This window comes from Elephantulus edwardii, unplaced genomic scaffold, assembly GCF_000299155.1.
Source record: "Elephantulus edwardii isolate Elephantulus edwardi_28Jun2011 unplaced genomic scaffold, EleEdw1.0 scaffold00049, whole genome shotgun sequence".
Classification (NCBI taxonomy): domain Eukaryota; kingdom Metazoa; phylum Chordata; class Mammalia; order Macroscelidea; family Macroscelididae; genus Elephantulus; species Elephantulus edwardii.
The window spans coordinates 11,204,835-11,226,863 of NW_006399799.1; the positions used below are offsets into that span (position 1 = coordinate 11,204,835).

The window sequence follows — 22,029 nt, forward strand, 5'->3', positions numbered from 1 at the left end:
CGTTCCCAGACAGGCTCATGGCACAGTGCTCACTCAAAAGGGGGGGGGAGTTGGTAAGACGTCCAGTCCCATCTGCATTTGTTCCTACATGAGCCTCACTCGCAGGAGTGAGGGAGGGCAGAGCGGCAGAGAATTAGCGCGGTCCACTGGACGGGGCTGAAATGCAACAGGTGCCACCTTGGGGCAACGTGGCTCAGTAAAACTGGCCACTCTGCTACTGGACAGAGGGGACCTGCTTTGTGGCTGCAGTCCGCCGGGGTGTCTGGGCCACACCGTAAGGCACATGGGCGGCCACAGTGCCCATCTCCTGAGCCCCGGCCACATGAAACATCTGGTCGTCAAAGAAGATGTGTGGACGGATCTTCTCGAGGAGCGGGCCCTTGGGCGCTCCAGCCAGGAACAGGGCCTCATCTGTCTCCAGGCCCCAGCTGCGCAGGGTCTTGAGAGCTCGGGCACCAGAACTGGCTGCACTGCGCGCTGTCACCAAGTAGGTGCGGATCGGGCATTCCAGCCGCAGGCCCTTGGAGTAGAACTTCTTCTGCAGCCTACCCAGTGCTTCCAGAAAGCCCTTGAGGGGCCCCTACAAGAAGGCAAAGGCACACATGAGCTTACCACACGCTCCAACAGTTGCCCTCCCCCCAGCTGGTCTGCCACTAAATGTCTTGCCATTTGGGGTGGGAAAGCTTCTGGGACTCCCACTGTCTTTCTCTGAACATGTGCCTGGACTTTCAGTGATAGAATTCTCACCTTCCATGTGGAATGCCTGGGCTCAACTCCTGGCCAGTACACCTCATGGCTGGTGCAGCCACCACCTGTCTGTATGTTGTTGTGAAGCGAATCAGGTTTCAGTAGAGCTTCCAGACTAACATAGATTGGGAAGAAAGGCCTAGAAATCTACCTCCGAAACTAAGCCAACAAAAACCCTACTCATCACAACAATCCCATCCACAGTCAATCACAGGCTGACAGAGGGCCAGGCCAGTGTCCTTCCATTGTGTATATGGTCACCACAAACTGGGGATCAATGCGACGACACTACCAACAAGACCTCAGCATGCCTGCTGAGGCCACTGTGCACATCAACAGGGCTACAAGCATCTGTGTGTGCCCGAGTGTCTCTGCTTTACTGTGACTGAAGCTATTAGGGGCAGGACAACGATATCAGGGCAACTGTGACTGTCCATCCATGTGGCCACCAGGAATGTGGGTGTCTTCTCTGCAGCTCTACAAGTGACCATCTGTGCCATCAATAGGGAGATATTAGGAATATTTAGCATTTAACTGCATGGACACCTTCCAATTAGCACAGACTCCAGTGCGGACAACTGAGACAGATGAACTGATGTGTAACTGCTAAATATCAGCTTTGCCCAGCAGGCATGCAGGTGTCTGGGGAACAAATGCTCTAAGTCTTAGGGTGAAAGAATTTATTCCCACAGTGCTTGGAACAGTGAAGCTTATAGAATCCAAACATGATGAAGGTGGTTGTCTAATCTTGGAGACCCCCTCACTTGCTGAGAGACCTGGAAGATGCCATGGTCTCCTGGATCTCTGCTTACCACTTAAGGGGACTGCCTTTGGTCCCCAAGGATTTTAGAGGGACCAATGAGAATGTGAGTGAGACGAAAGTCAGAGCAACACTAAAGCCCTAGGACCTGTTGAACTCTAGGCAGAGAGAGGCATTGAGATTACCAAGCACCTAAATTCTTGTTCAAAGCACAGACAGCAGTTCCCTGGAACATCAGAGATGGCCGGCAGCTCTCATCCTAGATCTTCCACCCAACTTCAGGGCCCACACGGAGATGCTGAGGAGTTTGAGGATGAGGGAGGGTCCCTGCGCCCCAGGGCCAAGAAGAAGGGGGCAAAAGGTACGGAGGGCTGGTGAGAGTCCTCCCTACCCCAAACGCAGCTCAGTCTGCCTGCCAGAAGGGCTGCCAGTCCAGCTCTCTTCTTCTTCCAGTGAGGGGACCAGGGGGATTCTTGAAGGGCTGGGCACTTGCTTTAGAGGGTTAGGGGATCTCCGAGAGGGAGTAGGGGTATTAAAAAGGGGTAAGGATTTCAGAAAGAAGACAGCGTCAAGGAGGGGATGAAGAGCTAGGCACGAGGATGGAGGCTTAGAGGTGGGGTGACAGAGGCTTCAGATAGATAATGGTCCCCATTATCTGAAGAGAACTGGAGGTGCAAAAGGGGAATGGGGGGATTCAGAGAGGAGATAGAGCCTCAGGGTGGGTGATGGGATTTTCAGGGAAGTAACAGACACCTCAGAAAGGGGACTGAGGCTGCAAAGAAAGGATGGGGGCCTCAGAGAGGATGAGGACTTTAAGTGGGGTGGGGGGACTTCAGTAAGCTGAGATGAGACTCAGTGAGGGGAGTCAGGGGCCCAGTGAGGAGGGTGAGGCCTGGACGTTTGCTGAGGGAACCTGGCTGGATTCTGGTGTCTGTTTCTAGGCTGGGGTCTCAGTGTGAGGTGGTTTCTGGGGAGCTGCCTAAAACTACTTGTGGGTTTCCAGGGACTGTGTGGAGTACCTGGGCCAAAGGCTTGTTCTCGTGAGCCTTCTCATGCTCAAAGAATCTGTCCAGCCCGTGGGCCTTGACGATGCGCTCCGACTCATCTGAGAAGAGCACGGCATCCCCGTCGAAGGCCACACGCAGCTGGTTCTGAGACACAGCCACGTCCCTGTTGGGGCTGAAGATGGTGGCAGCTGCAATCCCTGCATAGAGAAAGGCAAGGTTGGCTGGATCCTGACTGGACAAGATGGCCTTTCTGAAAATGCCTCCAACTGCCCAGGGCTTTCTCAGGCTTTCCTTGCCCCACTGGCCTCACCCAGGGTGTTGCAATAAGGCTGAACTGTCTCCTCAGAAATAAGTGTTGCAATTGAATCTCTGTCTATACCCGCAAATAAGGACCTATTTGGAAAGAGGTGCTTCTTTTATTATATCAATCGCACCAGAGTCGGGTGAGTCGTAAAATTAATCACCTCTGGGTTGTGAAAATAACAGACTAGAGATATGCACACACTGTGCAGATGCCCAAAAAGGCCAGAGTCCAGGACGGCCCTGAACACAAAACTGAAATAGATAAGGAAGGTCCCCCCTGGAGCCACAGCCTGAATTCAGAGTTCCATCTCTGGAACTTGAGATGACAAATTATGGTGCTTTAAGGTCACCCACCTGTGGTATTTCTGTTATGACAACAGTAGACAGCTGTTTTTGTGAGCTGCCATTGGGTCGACTACTCAGAGCCACCCTATGAACGACAGCTCTGAACCTTGCCCTGTGCTGTGTTGTGCTCGCCGTCTCGGATACGCTCGAGTCCATTGTTACAGCCTCTGTATCAATCTATCTTGTTGAGGGTCTTCCTCTCCTCTGACTCTCCATCTTTCCCAGCACGATGTCTTTTTCCAAGGAATGAAAAACGTTGCTTTCCTGACAAGATGTCAAAGTATGTGAGGGGAAGTTTCACCACCCTCGCCTCACAGGAGCACACTGGTTACACTTCCTCCACGACAGACTTGTTTGTTCTTTTGTCAGTCCATGGGATATTCAGTGCTCTTCTCCAATACTACGTATGACTCAAAGGCATTGATTCTTCTTCTATCTCCTTCTGCTCATCAATTCTTCATCCTTATTCACTGTCCAATTTTTAGATGTGTAGGAAGCACTTGATAATACTGGCTTGGATCAGGCACACTTTAGTTCCAAATGGACATTTTTGTTCTTGAGCACTTTGGAGAGGTCTCTGATGGCAGATTTTCCCAATGCAACACGTTTTGTGACCTCTTGACTGTTAGTACCAAAGGCATTGATTGAGGATCCAAGTAAAATGAAATCATTGACAACTTCAATCTCTTCTCTACCTATCATGATGCTTCCTGTGCCTGAGGGGGACCCAAGCTACAATCTAGAATTGCACTGCACATCAGACATTCAGTTCTAGAAGGCTGGAAACCTGGGCAGCCAGCTCAGCCCATTCCCTATCTTACCTTTCTAAACCTCATTTCTGCTCTGATCTTTGGGAATCTAGGATCACAGGGACAGGGCTCAGGCAGTACCAGCCTTTCTGTTCTTTCTGGTAAGATGTTGTAGGGGCATAGGTCCTGGGCATTGGGCCAGACACCTGCTCAGCTCCAAGTCACTGGAGCTAAGATGACCCAGAACCATCCCACCCTCTGCAGACACCTTTCCTGACCACTCCTCTGCTTCCTAGCCTGGGGTCAAATTACAGGCACCCAGAGACACACATACAAGGAGTGCCAAGGTCCCAATTAGAGAGTGGATCATCTCTCTAGTAAAATGGCTCCTGGTTCCTGAGTAAAGAAATCTTCTTGGCATTCCCAAGAAGCTCAGGGGAATGAGGAAGGAGGGAGACAGAGGCCACGTTTCCAGGCAGGAGACAGCATGGAAGAGAAAAATGAGGACTTTGCTATCTGGTAAAGAAACTCATCACTCACACTCTGTCCGAGGAGCCCTCCCAGGTAGCTGGGCCTCCCTCCTTTTCGGGCCTGTTTTTCCCAGGTGCAATAGGAATGCATATTCTGTTGAGAAGACTAAAAAACTGCCCCATAAAGGAGACACATGGCAATAGGGTGGAAGGGGAGAGATTCTTTTTTGTCAGTATTTGTAGTTGTGTCTACTGGCCTTAGCCCAGCACTGGTCAGCTCAGCTACTGGAGTTGATGGCCATTTCCCAGGCTCACCACTCAGTCTGGACTCCCTCCTCACTGGCCCAGAGAGGGCTACAGGCTGCCCAGGATCACACAGGAATCAGAACCCTTAGGATGACCTAGAGCCACTCTCTGGGCAATCAGAAGGGTTTCCATGGAAATGGAAAGTTGAGAGCTGCTGATGAGTTAAAGCTTCCTCAACATGGTAGGGCAGAAGGTAGGAAAGTGGGATGCCCCAAACCAAAACAAACCAAACTTACTTTGGTTTGTTGATTTTGACTCAGCATCTGTAGAAAAGAGAACTATTGCCACAGTTTCCAAAGATGTAAGTCTTTACAGCAACAGATGGCTGGTGGGTTCAAACTGCCAACCTTCTAATTAGAAATCCACTCTTTAACCACTACACCACCAAGGATCCCATCAGAGTAGACCTGTTGTTATAAGCTGTGGAGTTAAATACAGATCATAGCAACCGTATGAACAACAGATCTGAACTCTGTATTATCCTGTGTCATCTCATCATCTTTGACTTATTTGAGCACATTGCTGCAATCACTGCGTCAACCCATCTGGTTGAGGGTCTTTCTCTCTTTCTCCTTGAAGGCCTGCCCTCCAAGCATGATGTCTCTCTCCAAGGAATAGCCTCTTGCAGCAACATGCCCAAAAGTATGTGAGATGAACCTTTATCATCTTTGCCTCCAAAAAGCACTCTGCCTGCACTTTTCCAAGACATTGCTGTTTGTTTTTTTGCAGTCCATTCAGTCTCATCCCCAATACCACAGCTCAATGGTATAAATTCTTCTGTCATCCTTATTCATTGCCTAGCTCTCAAGCATAGCAAGTGATTGAAAAGACTATGGCCTGAAACAGGGACACATTGGTCTTCAAATTGACATCATTATACCTCAGGAATTTGGAGAGGTCCCTGAGTGCAGACTTTCCCAGAGCAATACATTTCTTGATCACCTAATTGTGGATCCAAATACGGAGTTGTTGATAATTTCAATCTTTTATCATCTATCATGATAGTATCAGTCCAGTGGCACGAAAATTTGTTTTCTTGATGATGAGATGCAATCCAAATTGAAGGCTGTAGTCTTTGATCTTTGGCAGCAAGGGCTTCAAGTCCTCCTCATTTTCAGCAAGCAAGGCTGTGCCATCTGCATAACGCAGTTTGTTGATGAGTCTTCCTCTGATCCTGAATACTACATTCTTCTTCACAGAGTCCAGTTTCTTGAATGATTTATTCACCATACAGATTGAACAGGTATGGAGAAAGGATACAACCCTAACACACACCTTTCTTTATTTTAAACCATGAAGTGTTCCCTTGCTCTGTTCACATAATAGCCTCTTGGTCTAGATATAATTTTTGCATGAGTACAATCCTGTACCCTGAGATTCCAAATTTTCTCAATGTTAGCCATGATTTGTTATGATCAAATGTCTAGCTGCTGCCTTATTCTCAGAGTTGACAGGTCTTGGGAATTAGGAGGCACCGCACAGTTGTCCCTTCCATTACCATGGAAACCCCTGCACCTGCTCAGAACTCTAGGACCAGCTCCCCCACCTCTGGGACCTCTCTGTCTGACTCTCAAAGCCTCCCTCCCCCGTAGGACTTACCCTCATCAATGGCTTCCCGTACTTTTTCTGCATCTGCTGACAAGTAGAGATTGGTGTGATAGGCCTTGAGGTAGCAGATGGGACTATTCCCGCCTGTCATACAGAATCTCTCGATGAACAGGTCTGAAAAGGAGGTAGAGAGCACTGAGCTGAGAAGCCAGGGTCAGTCCCAAGAGATTCAGAGTGGCCCCAGTGTCCACTGGGCATCATCTTGGTTCTGAGCGGTGGTGCTGTGGGTTGTGCAGAGTGATTATCTGTGTCATTTTAGACCTGCATCCTTCCTCTCTGAGCCTCTCCACCCTTCACCCATGAAATCACCCCTTTGGAACAACTGCCTTGTTCGTGGTAATATCCTCTTGTGAGAGAACCATAGTATTGCAGGAGGCAGATCTGTCAGCCATGACTGTGACATGTGACTGTCCCGGTCATAGCTTATTGGATAAGGATCAAGCCTTTGACTGATTTCTAGACTGAGGTGATCGTCATCATGAGACAGTTAAGAGCTTGGCTGCTAACAAAAAAAAACACAGTTGTTTGAGTGTACCCAGATGTAACATGGAAGAAATTTCTGGCAACCCACTTCCAAACAATGAGCCCCCGGGGAGCTCTGGTGGACTAGTGGCAAGAAGCTGCACTGCAATCGCAGAGGTTGTTGTTGTTATGTGCCGTCGAGTTGTTTGCGACTCATAACGACCCTATGTACAACAGCCCTAAGCCCTGCTCTATCCTGTGCCAATCGCACTGCCTCTGACACACCCATCCCGATTACCCCAGTCACTGAATCAACCCACCTCACAGAAGGTCTTCCCCTCCTGCGCTGTCCCTCCACTCTCCCAAGCCTGATGTACTTCTCCAAGGACCGGTCTCTCCTTACAACATGTCCAAAGTATGTCAGATGAAGCCCCAGAATCCTTGCCTCCAAGGAGCAGCCTGGTTTAACCCTCTCCAGGGTGAATCTGTTTTCTTGGCAGTCCATGGTACATTCAATACTCTTCTCTAACACCACAGCTCAAAAGCATCAATTCTCCTTCTATCCTCCCTAGTCATTGTCCAACTCTCTGATGCATAACAAGTGATTGCAAAAACCATGGCCTGTATCAGACAGACCTTAGTCTCCATAGAGACACCGTTGCTCTTGAGTACTTTAGAGAGGTCCCTAACAGCAGACTTTCCCATGGCAATACATTTTTTTATTTCCTGGCTACTGGTGCCAAGAGTGTTGACCGTGGAGCCGAGCAAACGGAAGCTGTGAACAATCTCAATCTCTTCGCTATCCATCCTAATGCTACTGATTGGTCTAGTGGTGAGAATCTTTGTCTTCTTGACATTGAGCCTCAGTCCATATTGAAGGCACTCAGAGACACACATACAAGGAGTGCCAAGGTCCCAATTAGAGAGTGGATCATCTCTCTAGTAAAATGGCTTGACCCTCTGCAGTAAGTGCATGAGGTCCTCCTCAGTTTCAGCAAGCAGGGTTGTGTCATCTGCATCGAATCTACCAGATCCTCTGCTGGAGAAGAAGGGGCAATCTCCTCTACCAGTCAGATCTGATTTGAACACACACACACACAGCCCTTGAAACCCTAGGGAACACAATTCTTCTGTGACAAGCCTGGAATCATCTGAGTTGGTATCAACACCATGGCAACTGGCTTGGTTTGACAACAGGCATAGTTACTGGGGTTAGTAAAATATTTGCTGGTTGGAAAAAATGGCTGTTGCTCTGAACCCACTGCCACTCTTCAGCCTCCTTCCTGCTTCCTGCCTTCCACAGAAGGGGTCCTTGGGATTTTGCTCTAACTCTCCAAAGATCTGTGCTGATTACTCAGGGACCCGGGCACACAAGCAGTTAAATATCTTTCATTCTATTCCTGTTCTCAGCAATTTTAAATTAAGATTTAAAAATTCCAACTAGACTCTCTTGATTGCTTAAAGGAAGGATTTGCAAGCTTGTAAATTTCAGCCACATTCAAGAAAAGCAGAGACTTACAGAGAAAAAATAATAAAAGGAACAGACTTGCAGAGATAAGCAGAAAAAAAAAGGTTCATGTTTTCTGGAGAATTAAAGAGCCCAGGACTGATAACTGGATCCAAGCTTTTGTGAGGCCCTGTTTCACTTCCTGAGGAGCTTTGGCCACACCATGGTTAAAACACTTGGTTGCTACCCAAACAGTCAGAAGTTTGAACCCACCAGCTGCTCAGTCGGTGGGAGAAAGACGTGGCGGTCTGCTTTTGTGACACTTTGCAGCTTGGAAACTCTGTGGGAAGTGGTTTTGCTTTTTCATTTTACTTCTTGTCCTGTGGTCCAAGTCAATTCAGGCTCATAGCAACCCTGAAGGGGAGAGTCACACTGTCCCATAGGATTCCAAGGCTCGACGGCCCCAAACAACAACACATCTTTATGGACTCAGAGGCCACATCTTTTAATGTGAAGCAGCTGGTGAATTCAAACTGCCAACCTTTCAGTTAGAAGCCCAATGCTTACCCACTGTACAACCAGGGTAAACCACATCCGTGTAAACCTAATAAATTGTTCCATTTCATTTACCTTTTTAGGATTTGGATGAGCCAGTTAGGTTGGAAGCTTGGTGTGAATATTTACCTCAGGAAAAGCTGCAGCAATACAAATCAGGGCATTTTGGTTTTGTTTTGCCCTACAGTCTATTTTTTAGAGGTCTCGTGGCCTACTGGCTAAGAAGCTGCGCTGCAATCCCAAAGGCATGCAGTTCGAATCCATTAGCTGTTCCACAGAAGGATGAGCATTCTTCTTTTGTGCAATTTACTGCCTTTGAAAACTCCCTGAAAGGTCAGCTACAAGTCATTTCTGACTGGACAGCACCAACAATAGAGCCTATTTACCAATAAACCATGGGATCTGAGTCTAGTTGATACAGCCTCATCTTGCTGGATTTGTGGTCCCATCCTTGGTGGACTGACAGGGTGTCTCATGCCCAGCCCCTCGTACTCACCATAGTGGTTGATACTGTTGATGAGACGGACTCCCACTTGAGCGTGGTTGTTGGTCATGAGGACAATGTCGAAAAGGTCCTCACTGTCGGGGTACAGCTCCCGCAGCCTCCTGTTCACAGCCTCCAGAGCCTGGATGAGAGAGTACACACGTGGTTCAGATCCCAGGGATCCACACCTGGATTTGGTGGCCAGGTTTAGGATGAGATAAAGGGATGGAGCCTGCTTTCTTGTTATGCCCTTAGCTATCACTGCAGGGTGAGTCAAGGTCAAGATCCAGCCTGCGTTCCATTCTCCAAACTGGTTACCAGGCATGGTTGTCATTAGGTGCGATCAAGTCAGCCCTAAATCACAGAAGTCAGGGTGACCCTCATGCACAATGAGACAGGATCATTGTGATGCACAAAGAACTGTCCCTTAGCCAAGCTATTCACTTGTGGTGCTACATCTGCCTGAGTGGACTCTTTTCCCTTCCTCAAATATTCTTCTAGGCATTATATGAAAACACCCCCTCACCTTTACGAAGGGGAAGGCGGGCCCGGGGCTGAAGGGCTCGTTCTCGTGCTCCAGCTGGTAACGCACATACTCCTCCACACCCTGCTCAGTGTAGATCCTCTGCTCTTCATCCATGCGAAACAAGGCTCGAGAGGACACAGCAATGGTGACTGCATTCTGAGGCTTGGGCTGTAGAGAGGGCCAGGAGATGAAGGTCGGTTACACAGGTCTCTCTTAAGGTAGATGTGCATCTGCAGGTCCCTCAAGGTCCTGGGGACACGCAGATGACCAGACCCAGCCCTTGTCCTAAAGAATATCAGCCTCAGATAGAGGCAGACATAGGTCAATACCCACCCTGTCAGAACCCAGCTAGGGACTGGGGGAGATGATAGCTCCCTTCCATGGAGCCATCTGGTCAGAACTGAAAAAATGAACACAATATATATCGTCAGGAAAGGACCAGTGCTCAAGATGCTCTCCAGATGGCTTCCATTACCCAATGAGAGGAGCTGCATGCCCTTAGGAAGAAATGGTGCCTAGAAACAGAATTGCATGAGAAACTGTGTCTCCAGGCCAGCCCTTCCTCCTGAGCTCCAGACACGCACCGACCTACCCCAGTCGGCTAACAGTCACATTCAACATGCTCACGGCTAAGCTCTCTCCGCTTTCTCCACCCCTCACACCTGGTCCTCTCCCTATTGTCACCATCCACTCATCACCTCAGCCAGAAGCCCAGAAAACATCCCAATTCATTCAATTACTTTGTCAAACAGTAGATGCTTAGAAGACATTTTTTGTTTGTTTGTTTTTATTGTTGATTCAAATTTCACAAACATTTGCTGGATCTTTGTGGCCAGCACCTGGCCTCTGTCTGGGAGTGGTCCTGGTAGACACTCGGTTTTGCATACAGGCTCACAGAAAAGACATCTGGATGCAATCAGGACTGAAATGGGTACAAGGACAGGAGTGAATGCAGTGGTTTAGAGGAAGTTATCATGAAGAGGACATCTGAAAATTTTGGGGAGTAGGGTAGAGGGAGGTAGAAAGGAAGGGGGAATGTGTGCAGTGTATCACAAAGGTGAGCTGAACTGGGGTGTATGGAGTGGGTGTACAGAAGCCTGAAAGTCAGGGGCTAGATCAAACAGGGTCCTAGGAGGATCTCAAAGCTTATTCCTCACCACTGCTGGAGATAGGAGGTGGGGATGTGAGTCACTATAGACAGAAGCTGTTCTCTCCTATAATCATCAGAGAGGATCCAGATGTGGATACCCAGGGCATCTAAAGACATCCACAGGATTCCACACCTGTGACCTAAACAGAGCTGGGATCAAGATTCTAACATTAAACAAGAAAAGCTCATATAGAAGGGAGGCTGACACTAAGAGTAAAACTCATAAGTGGTCTTCACTGATGGACCTGTTCCTTTTGTTCTGTGGGGATGTGTATTTAACTTTACTGCTTCCCTTTTAAGTTAATCCTGGACCCCAACTGGGCTTTGTCATTTCGTGCGGGGTTGAGGACTGGGATGACAACAAATATGACCCATCCCCCTGTAGAGTTTATGATAGATCTCCAAGGCAGAGATTTGGAATTACTGTCATCCTTTAAAAGAATGTTGACCAACAGAACTTGTAGCTTTCAATGGGGAGTACTGAGATGAGAAAGGTCAGGGAAACAGACCCTCTCGCATAAGTTACAGAAGCTATGGAGCCTTCAAGACAGGGCTGAGTTTACCTTGCCCCCTGAGATCACTGCCTTAGGGACAGATCCATAACATCTTATAGGACAGACACCCAGCTATCCTTTCTGCCCCACCAGGTAGGTTCCCAAGCTGTCCACTCCAGCCTAGGTAACCAGCTAAGGTGGACTTCCTGTCCCACAGTCCATCCTGGACTAGGGTCTTCTGGTTAAGCTAGCTACCCAAATACCATTCCATCCCACCTCTGGCTATTGCAGGAAAAAAGTCCTGACTGCCTTGGCCCCAGTAGTCTCTGGAGAAATAGACTCAGAGAGGGGATTACCCTAGGTCTTACAGCAGAGTCATGACGGAGCTAGAATGAGATCACGGACCTCTGACATCTAGAGTAAGCTCTATCTGCAAAGCAGCCCTTCTGATGTATACCTCCTCAAAAGCCCCTAGGAGACCTTAGTGCTTTGCAACTTCAACTCATTTCCAGAGACACCCCTGTCTTCTTCCCTTGATACTCCGCACACAGAGAGCCTTGAGGATCTTATTCCCGGTCTAAGAGCTGATGGTCAGTTAAGACTGGTTTGTGTCCATGCTGTAATGGCTGTTAAAGCCTTCTGAGTAACTTTGATGGAAAGAAGAACTGCAGGGAGGAAGACGGGATGGCTTGATTACATTGTAGGTATTATAATTAACATTAGAAAACAAAATGTGTATGAATGATTGAATGGAAAAACCAGTTTGTTCCGTAAACTTTTACTAAAACCACAATTTTTAAAAAGTATATTGAATACTAACCTCAACATGTTTATTTAATACACAGCTGTGTTCAATCCATTTTATCGAGCACATTAGACTGCATGTAGGTTGTTGTTGTTATCATTTGTCATCAAGTGGATTCCAACTCATGGCAGCCCTGCCGGTGAAGAGGAGGGACCGACTTTTTATAAGCAGACCACCAGGCCTGCTTTTGACATCTTTGTGTCAACCTTTGATGTGTCATCCTTTTAGCTGGCTGTTAAGCATTTAACCATATGACTCCCACAAAAACCCAATGAGGGAAGTATTTTTAGGTCTCTCATCCAACAGATGAGGAAAGTGAGGCTTAGGTAAGTCAAATGACTTGCCCAAGGTAACAATCAATAAATGTAGAACCAGGACGTGGCCATTGCTTCCATATGGCCCTTTAACATTTGGGAGAAACCAACATGGTTTCTCTCCTCCCTAGCGTTAGCCTCCCACAGAGAAACCTGGGAAGCATCAGGCAGAGACCTTCATAGGCCTCTCAACCCAAAATTTCTAAGGTTAGGATTCTCTTTCTCCTCAGACTGGTGGCTCCAGGGGCAAGGCCCCATCACCCTACTCTAACTACTCCCAGACTGAACCACTGAGGTAGAAATGAAGACCTAGGAGGCAAGAGCAAATGCATGAAGATGGCTTCCAACTGGGATTTATGAGTGGCCTGGCCAGACCCCTCAGAGCTGAAAGGACAGCTGGAAGGGCCTGAGGAGAAAGAAGCCAGAGTCAGGCTGGGAGGAGGGGGTTGCTTGGGAGATTTTTCATAGATTCTAAGCAGATCAGATGGACTCCCTGAAAACGTCAAGGTTATATAAGAGAGTGTGGCCCTGATGAGGGCAAAGAAGTTAGAGCCTTTATCACTTAGAAACCCTGGTGGGCCTGGATTCAGAGAGAGGCCACCTGCCATGTGCTGTCAGGTGCACCTAGAAACAGCTCCTTCAGAAGTCAGAAAGAAACCCAGATTCTAGACAGGGGACTGGATTAGAACAACCCTCATCCCAAACTAGTGCTTGGCTTGGAGCTTTGAGCTCCAGGAAGCCAGAGCCCCCAGCAGGATCATTGCCTCCTATCGGGGCTAGACTAGACTGAGCACTCTGGCTTGGGGAGTGTGGGTGGGGGTGATGGAGAGCAGGCCAATTCCCACTCCGCTTGGGGAGTGCCTGCTTATGCCAACATGATTCTGCCTGGTGTGACCAAGATAGAAACGGAGTCAAAAAGCTGTTATTTCTAGAAAGATTTAGTGGGAAAAGGGGGGCTGGAGAAGAGAGAGACTAGTTCTAGACTGACTAAGTCCTCAAATTCCATGAGGTGAGGTCTTTCTGTGGCTTTCGGGGTTACATATATTACTCAAGGCCTGTGGGAAAGAGGATTAACCCAGGCTACGCCCTGTTAGGGCCCATCAGGCCTGAAGCTCCCAAAATAGCCTGTAGGGGGTGAGGCTCCCAAAGGAAGGAGTAGAGGTGCCTCATGGAGAATCCAGAGAATCCTCTCCCCAGCCCTCTTCCTCCAGGCCACCTTTTCGTCCCTATTTTTCCTGAGGACAGCCTTCTCCCTGCTCAGCCTGCCATCAGCTTCTCCTCCCCTCCATCCTCCACACTGCTCAGGGTGATCCTTCTAAAATGAAAATGGGACCAGGTTAATCCCCTGCTGAAAAATCCTGCAATCACTCCACAATGGTTTCATGCTCCACCCTGCCCCCAAGCAGCATGACCTTTTTTCCCCAATGAATTATAGGGTGAAATCTCAACATGTGAATCAAATATTACTGTCTATCATTGCTATAAATTTGGTTTACAGATTTAAATGCAGATTTTTTTACGCAGTTGTTAGGTGCTGTCAAGTCGATAGCACAGACACATCAAAGGGATTCTATGGAAAAAGGTCTGAACTCTATCCTATCCTGCTGGTCTCTACCCTTGTAAGCACCTGCCTTGCTCAAGCCTATTGTCGCAGTCAGTGTCAATCCATCTCGTTGAGGGTCTTCCTCTCTTTCACTGTTCCTCTCTAAGCATCATGTCTTTTTCCAAGGACTTGTGTCTCCTGACAACATGCCCAAAATGCCATTATAAAGTCAATTAGTGGGAACAACTCAATTGTTTATATTCTAGAAGTTTTGAAACTCGGGCTTAGGATGCCAGCTTTAGAATTAAGTTTCAACAACCAGTCGGATGACCTCTCAGCTCACTTTTGACAGTACAGTATTGAGAAAGTACTGATTCAGACCTGTACACAGTTGGAGAGGGCAGGAGGGGGGGAGTTTGTTTATTGTTTTAAACAATTTTTTTAAACTACAATTTTTAAACTCTCCTATTTTTTAAAAAAATTATTTTGTTCTTGAGAATATAGACAGCAAAACACATACTAATGCAACAGTTTCTACATATACAATTTAAGTGACACTGATCACATTCTTCTAGTTATGCAACCATTCTCACCTTCATTTCTAACATGTTCCTTCATAGTTGCTAAAACTTACTGCCTCGTAAGGTTCCTATCTAAACTTATAGTTTGCTGCTGTCAACTTGATTCCATGTAGTTCTTAAGCACATGATGCTCAAAGCTGATTTTGTTTTCTGCTACCCACTGCTATTAAGTCTAGGGAGCTCCAGCGTTCTACTGGGTAGAGAGCTGGGTTGCCAGTCCAGAGGCAGGCAGTTCATATGCACCAGCCGCTCCATGGGATAAAGATGAGGCCAGTCTCCTCCAGTGCAATTGAAAGCCTCTGAAAACCCTCTGGAGGGTCAGTATGAGTTCATTCTGGCTCAATGGCAATGAGTTGTTACTGTTGTTGCTGTAAAGTCAGCTCTAAGAGTGATGGAAACATGTTACCTCTCTCCCATGCCTGGTGGATTTGAACTACCAACCTTTAGCAGCCCGTTTACACACCATGAAGGATTTTTTTTTAAAAAAAACACACCAAAACTTGTTAGGCAGGGAGCTCTGGTGGCCTAGTGGCAAGAAGCTGGGCTGTAATCCTGAAGGCTCGTGGTTTGAATCCACCAGATGCTCTGCTGAAGAAGTAGGGTCAATCTCCTCCTGTGCAAGTCAAATCCAGTTCCACAGTACACGACAAGAAAAAAAAAAGCCAAAAAAAAAAACTCAACCAAACCCAAAAACAAACGCTAAACTACAAAAATGAGAAAGAAACCCCACACCAATGAAACTAGTTAAGATATTTTTGGTTTAAGGTCTAAAAAATGATCTCAGGTCAATAGTTTCAGGGGTTCATTTGACATTGCTTGCTCTAGAAAGTTTGGAGTCCTTGAAAATTTGGAATGCTCCTCGGTATTCTCACTGGTCAGAAATCTTCTAGAGAGTCTTTGACAAGATAATCTATTATCACAGGGAAAGCTTTATTCTGAAGGTTGTTTAAGAAAAAAAAATCAACCTCCATCACAAGTACTATGTTGAGGGTCTTCAAGTGGTCTTTACCAATCTGTTGGGTTTTTTTTTCTGTAGCTTATAGGTCACCATTATTATAATTCTGGAAGCTATGCAATTAGTATTTCAAATACCAGCAGAGTCACCCACAGTGGACAGATTTCAGGAGAGTTTACAGACTAAGAAGCAAGTCTTGGTAATCTTCTTCAAATTATCAATGAATGAAAACTCTATGGATCACAGCAGTATTATCTAATAGGGCTTCTCCCTTTCTTTCCTTTTGGAGAGAACCATTCCTTCCTCAATAATGTAACTATTGCTAGATCCCCTCCACCCATCCCTTTCTTTTCTTTTCCCCCCATTCATTCATTGTTGCACATTTTCCTCCCTCCCTCCCATCCCTTCCCACTCCCCCAGTCCACTCTGCAATGTACTTCTTGTTCCAGACTGTTATCATACTCCACCCTGCCCTTTCAAGGGAGAGTAATCTGTTTCTCTGTAACATATCTTTTCTAATAAAACTGCCTTTCATTTCAAAAATAATACCATTGAGTATGGTGCTGAAGGATGAAGTGTGAGTCCCCTAAGCTGGAAGGCACGACATAAAAGAAAAAGGTAGACTCGAACATAGCCCAGAATGAGCAACAGTTGGTTATGTTTTACACTAGTTCCCAGAAGACACAGCACACTCACCTCGCAACTAACAAGAGCAACTCTATATTGCAAAAATTTCCACATAACACCTTTGAGTGTGTTGGGTCTTATTACAAATTTTTAATTATTTAAAACCTAGATCTGGGCTGTACGAGGAGGAATGTGGCATCAGGATTGGTGGAAGAGTCACCAACAACCTGCGTTATGCAGATGACACAACCCTGCTTGCTGAAACTGAGGAGGACCTGAAGTACTTGCTGCAGAAGGTCAAGGACTGCAGTCTTCAATATGGATTGAAGCTCAACATCAAGAAAACAAAGATTCTCAACACTGGGCCAATTGGCAGCATCAGTATGGATGGTGAAGTGATCGAGATAGTTAACAGTTTTCGTTTACTTGGTTCCACACTCAACACTCCTGGTAACAGCAGCCAGGAAATAGGAGACAAATTGCATCAGGAAAGTCAGCTGTGAGGGACCTCTCAAGAGTACTGAAGTGCAACGATGTCAGGCTGGAGACTAAGGTGCACCTAATCCAGGCTATACTTTGGGCATGTTGCAAGGAGGGGACCGGTCCTAGGAGAGGGACTTCATGTTTGGGAGAGTGGAGGGACGGTGCAGGAGAGGAAGACCCTCGATGAGATGGATCGATTCTGTGAGTGGAGTGGTGGGAATGAATGTGTTTGAGACAGGTTGGCACAGGATAGAACGGCGTTTAGGGCTCTTGTACATAGGGTCGCTATGAGTTGCAAACTACTTGATGGCACATAACAACAACAACAGTTTGAAAGAGAAAGACAAGTGGATTCATATGTATGTAGATCCTCTATTCCCTTAGGTAAGGTCTGGACTCCTTAAGGAGCCAAGGTTTTCTATGGGTTCCTCAGTATTCCTCCAACTCTTCTCTCAAAGATTCTGCCTTCTCCCACTGAGGCCTGACTTGGAATGCAGCTTTCACTTTCAAAGGCAACTCCTGTATTTTCTACTCAAGCTGCTTCTCCAGCATGGCACCACTTGAAGTGGGGTGGGGTGTGCGGGGGGGTGGGGTGGGTGGGTGGTGGTGGTGTGGGTGTGAGTAGTTACCATCCAGGTCATTCAGCAAGTTAAAACCAATTATTTTAGTATTTGAGAACCTTCCTAGGTCAAGGCAAATCCTGCCTGCTCTGCTGAGTGGAGAAAGAGAAGAAACTCAAAAAGATGCCTTTGAGCATACCATAAGCTCATTGTTAACTTTCATCAGTGCAAACAAGGAAGGTGTAGTTGTAATTTTCATGTAGTCCCATGACATGTTAAGCAAAAAGATTAGCGAGTTTGACTTTTATTTTGAATTGATATTCCGGCAAAGTTATCGAAAAGCTGTTTGGAGAAGGGTGCAATTTTAGAGCTTGTTCTGCGGGCTGTTTTCCAAAGTTGTGCCTCTGGCCGGGAAATGCCTCCTACTCAAGTGTTCAGATTACTCAAAAGCTACGACTCAGACCCAGTCACTCGCTCCTCTAGGCTCCACCCACTGGTGTCAGGTCTTTAACCAGATCACTCACCACCTCAAGAGCCTCCATCAGTGCAGCGGGAGCTGTCCAGGCTGGTTTCTCAGTATCCGCTGCTGAGCCTAGGGCCTTGGGGGCGGGGGTCCCAGGGGAGTGAATGTTGATAAATGGGGTCTCTTGGGGAGGGACCTTTAAAAGGAAGCAATAGGATCCTTTAAGGTCAGACTCTGGAGGGTGTCTCCAGTCCAGGCTCAGAGCTCTCTCGGAAACTGGAATGAGCGAGACCCAGGGGCAGCAGGGCTTCATCCATCTGTCTGAGTGGAAAAGAAACCAGCTCCTCTGTTTGAGACCCTAGAGGGTTTAGCTCCCCACAAGGGGTCTCAGGGATAGTGATACTCATTGCGCATTGCGAGGTGTGAAGAGCCTACATGCAGACCGGGAACAGAGTGCAGCCTTGACATGCGGAGTGTAGAGCCCTGGCCCCAAAGCTTCTGGTGGATGCCTGGAGACCACACACACCCCCTCCCCTTAAGGTGCAGGAAGCGCAGAGTCGGAACCCAGAGCGCACAGGCCTTAATCCCATCGGTCAGAGGGCTGAGACCCGAGTTAAAAGGGAGCAAGGAGCCCAGTTTTTACGAGACCCGGGGCGCTCTCGCAGGCGCCGCTGATCAGCTTTGCGAACAAGTGCGGTAGCGCGCCCCAGGCCAGGACTCATGGGGGAGGGCGAGCTTGGCGTGGAACCCGAGCCCGGGGAACAAAACACCAGAGCAGAGCTCCCAAAATAAACCGCAGCCTGAGCCAAAGTCAGGCCATTCTGGTGCTGGGCCTGCGTCCTCTTCTCGAGGGGCGCCACAGATCCCTTCCTACGGGCCCGGTTCTTTCCACTCCCTCTTCCTCACACCCATGCCCGGCTTTTACCGATTTGGGTTTTTTCTTGGATGCTAGGTTGTCGTAGAGCGTCTTGGCTTCCTCCCAGCGCGGGGTTGCTGCAGTTTCTGCCCCCGGCCCGGGCTCGCGGGGCTCTCTGGGTTCCCGGGGCTCCATGCCGTGGCTCTGAGTCGGGCCCCGGGAGGAGCAGGCGGCAGCGGAGACGCGGGGCTCGCGGGGCAAGGTGGCAGGAGACAGGCGCGTCCCGGGCGTGAGAAGGGGCGGGCAGCGGCGGGGAGTGTGTGCGCGTGAGCCAGCAGGAGGCGGGATGCCCCGCCCGCCCACCAGGGAGGGGCGGTGGAGGGATGTTCCTTCTGTTGCCAGTTGTTGTTATTGTGTGTTTGCTGGGAAGCGGGCCTAACTCTACCTCCCCAGCACTTCTCTTCGCCCAAAATGATAAAGGAGTCCCCGCCTCCCCTGCGTTCTGGTGGAGAGGCTGCTATGGATCCGAGATGGTCTTTACAGGCGCTCAAGGACACGCAGGGAACAGGCCTGACAACTTTCCTCCAGGCTGAAGATGCACAAAAGAGCAAAACGAAAAGCTAGTTGTTCTTTTGTTGGGTGGTTTAGATCCTTAGAGGAGCCCCCTACCTTCCAACTCCTCCTCAGCCAGCGCGCAGATGGGAAGGAGGCGGTGGATGGACAGCTCCATCCACAAGCAGGAGGACTCTGCTTCCCTGCTGACAGCATTGTGGGAGATCCAAGTGTCCTACTTTTCCACACCAAGGTGGAAACACTATTCAGCAGCAGGGTCAAACTCCTGGTATGGCCCCAGACTGGGACCTGAGTTTGAGCCTCCAATTCTTGCTTCCATTCTCTGGACGGCCAGCAGGGGGCGCGCGTTCGCATGCCCCACACGCAGAGTTGGGGTTGGTAGTGTATGCTCTGAAGGGGCTGACTAGAGAGAATAGAAGAGGGGACTTGGGACCAAAAAATCGTGGACTGTCACCCTAACGTTGTGTGATTGTGCTACACCTGGGATACAGATACAAATACCATCCATCCCAAGCCATACGCTGACAGTGTCACATATGATGGGCATCAATCAGCTTAGAGGTGAGTTCAGAGGGTAGGAGCAGCAGGAGAGACCACTGGGAACAGGGAACAGGGAACAGGGAAGGACATACAGGATGGAAGGATCTGCCCAACCTCCACCATGTCCTGAGAGGGAGCAACCAAACCTAGTGTGGGAGAAACCCTCTAAAATCAAGCCACTGCCAAGTTCTGCCACATAAAGACCATTGGATTTCCAAGGGTGTAAATCTTTACAAGGGAGCTCTGGGGGTCTAGTGACAAGAAGCTGTGTTGCAGTCCTGAAGGCACCCGGTTTGAGGTCACCAGATGCTCGGCTGGAGAAGGATGGGCAAGCTCCTCCCATGTGATTAACTGTCTCTGAAAACCCACTGGAATGTCAGCTACTGGTGTGTTCAGACTCTACACTACACAACAACAGCAATAATAAATCTTTACAGGAAGAGACTGTCCATCTTTCTGCAGAGTGACTGGTGGATTTAAACTGCTGACCTTTCCATTATCAGCTCCAGACAGTAAGCACTACCCCACCAGTCTGTGTGAGAGAAAGAGGGGAAAGAGTAATTTCTTTTGAAGTTTCACATTGAGGTAATATGTTTAGAGTGGCCTTCTCCAGGTTGTGTAAACTGGTTCCAGAGATGGCCTCAGTAGCTCTCCTATCCTGCCTGCCCAAATGTGGCTTTGACACTTCCACCATCAAGACACAGTTTAATTCCCTCCTTTCACCCTTCCCTTGGATTTGAGTTGATCCTGTGACTGACTTTGGGTTTTGTTTGCCTTTTTAATTTTTATTATTTTTGTGTGTGTGTACCGTCAAATAGGATCAGACTGGTACAGGAGCTGTGACTGACTTTGACTAATAGAATGCAGAAGTATGTGGTTTCGGGGGAACTTCAAGCTGTTTCATGCCTTCAGGAACTTTGCATTTTTGCCCACTTGGGAGCCAGATTCTGTATGAAGAAGTGTGAACTACCCTGCAGGAAAGGCCACGTGGAAAGAGGCCCAGGAGGGCTAGAGGCAGTGGAGGAGAACAGAGGTTTCCCAGGTGACTGTTAGCAGCCTGGATTGCTAGGAATATATGAGTGAGCCCATCCTGTTTGTTCCAATCTCAGCCTGTTGCTGAGTGAATGGAGTCGTGTGAGTGACTCCACTTGTCACCACATGAAGCAGTATAACCTCCCAGCTGAGCCCAGCCAAACCACAGAATCGTGAAAAACAAGAAAGTGGTGTTTTAAGCACTAAATTGTGGAGTGACTTGTTACATGGTGACAGTAAAACACCATGAAGAGGTGAATTATTCTCAGGTACCTCCTGGAGGAAGATTAAGTTAACTAGGAAGACTCTACAGATATAATGGTTCTTTAGACGAGGGTGTATATCCACACGTGCAATCTACTGTTCATTGATCTTTGACCTGAGTCAAAGCCTGTCTTGAAAAATGGGGATGAATCAGTCAGATTCTTCTTTCTCAGGGTTGTGGAATGGTGAAAAGTCGACCACAAGCATAGAAGCTGTGAAAGAAATGCAACTGACTCCTAAGAGACCTGGATGTACAATGTTAAGCTGAAACAGGGCAGAAGCTGTCCATTTGAGCCAATCAGCAGGTTAATCAGAAGGGAAGAATGTGCAGAGAGCAGCAGAGACACTGTTAGAGAACTTACACTGCCCTGAGACAACACTGGCCACTATAGTGCTTCTCTCTCAATGTCCATGACATTCTCCATGTCTCATCAACACATGACTCAAAGAGGAAAGTTGGTGGTTATTAGTTTTGTATGACATCTTTCCTGATAGAAGGAGAATTTATGCCTTTGAGCTGTGGTGCTGGAGAAGAGTATTGAATATACCATGGACTGCTAGAAGAACAAACAGGTTCATCCTAGAGAGGGTGAAACCAGGCTGTTCTTTGGAGGCAAGGACTCTGAAGCTTTTTCTGACATACTTCAGACATGTTGAAAGGAGGGATCAGTCCTTGGAGAGGGACATCATGCTAGGGAGAGTGAAAGGATAGTGTAAGAGAGGAAGACCCTGGATGAGATTAATTGATTCAGTGACTGGGGCAATGGGGGTTAGTGTGTTAGAGACAATACTACTGGCACAGGATAGAGCAGGGTTTAGGGCTATTGTACATAGGGTCACTATGAGTCACAGGCAACTCAACAGCACATAACAACAACTCATTTTTCCACAATTTCAGCTTGCTCGGGTCCACAATTAACACTCTTGGAACCAGTAGAAAAAAAAATATCAAAAGATGAATTTCACTGGTAATGTCTGCTGTCAGGGACTTCTCCAGAGTCCTGAAGTACAAAGATGTCA

At 47.9% G+C, this 22,029-nt stretch overlaps 1 protein-coding gene across 1 annotated transcript; it reads right to left on the reverse strand.

The window, feature by feature from the left end:
• Window positions 1–214: 214 nt before the first annotated feature.
• Window positions 215–18,799, reverse strand: NT5C1A (5'-nucleotidase, cytosolic IA). Its single transcript, XM_006886494.1, has 6 exons — window positions 18,670–18,799; window positions 9,770–9,937; window positions 9,256–9,385; window positions 6,287–6,409; window positions 2,527–2,711; window positions 215–580 (listed from the first exon to the last, which is right to left on the reverse strand). The coding sequence occupies exons 1-6, from the start codon at window positions 18,793–18,795 to the stop codon at window positions 215–217; spliced, it is 1,098 nt and encodes a 365-aa protein (XP_006886556.1). The 5' UTR covers window positions 18,796–18,799.
• Window positions 18,800–22,029: the final 3,230 nt, after the last annotated feature.

Bases quoted from the DNA above. Each gene is read 5' to 3' on its own strand.
- NT5C1A (XM_006886494.1), bottom strand. From the start codon at position 18,795: ATGGAGCCCCGGGAACCCAGAGAGCCCCGCGAGCCCGGGCCGGGGGCA. The intron at 6,410-9,255 runs GTGAGTACGAGG...CCTCCTTTTCAG, and splicing joins CAACAGTATCAACCACTATG to ACCTGTTCATCGAGAGATTC. The intron at 2,712-6,286 runs GTAAGTCCTACG...TTCTCTATGCAG, and splicing joins ACGGGAAGCCATTGATGAGG to GGATTGCAGCTGCCACCATC.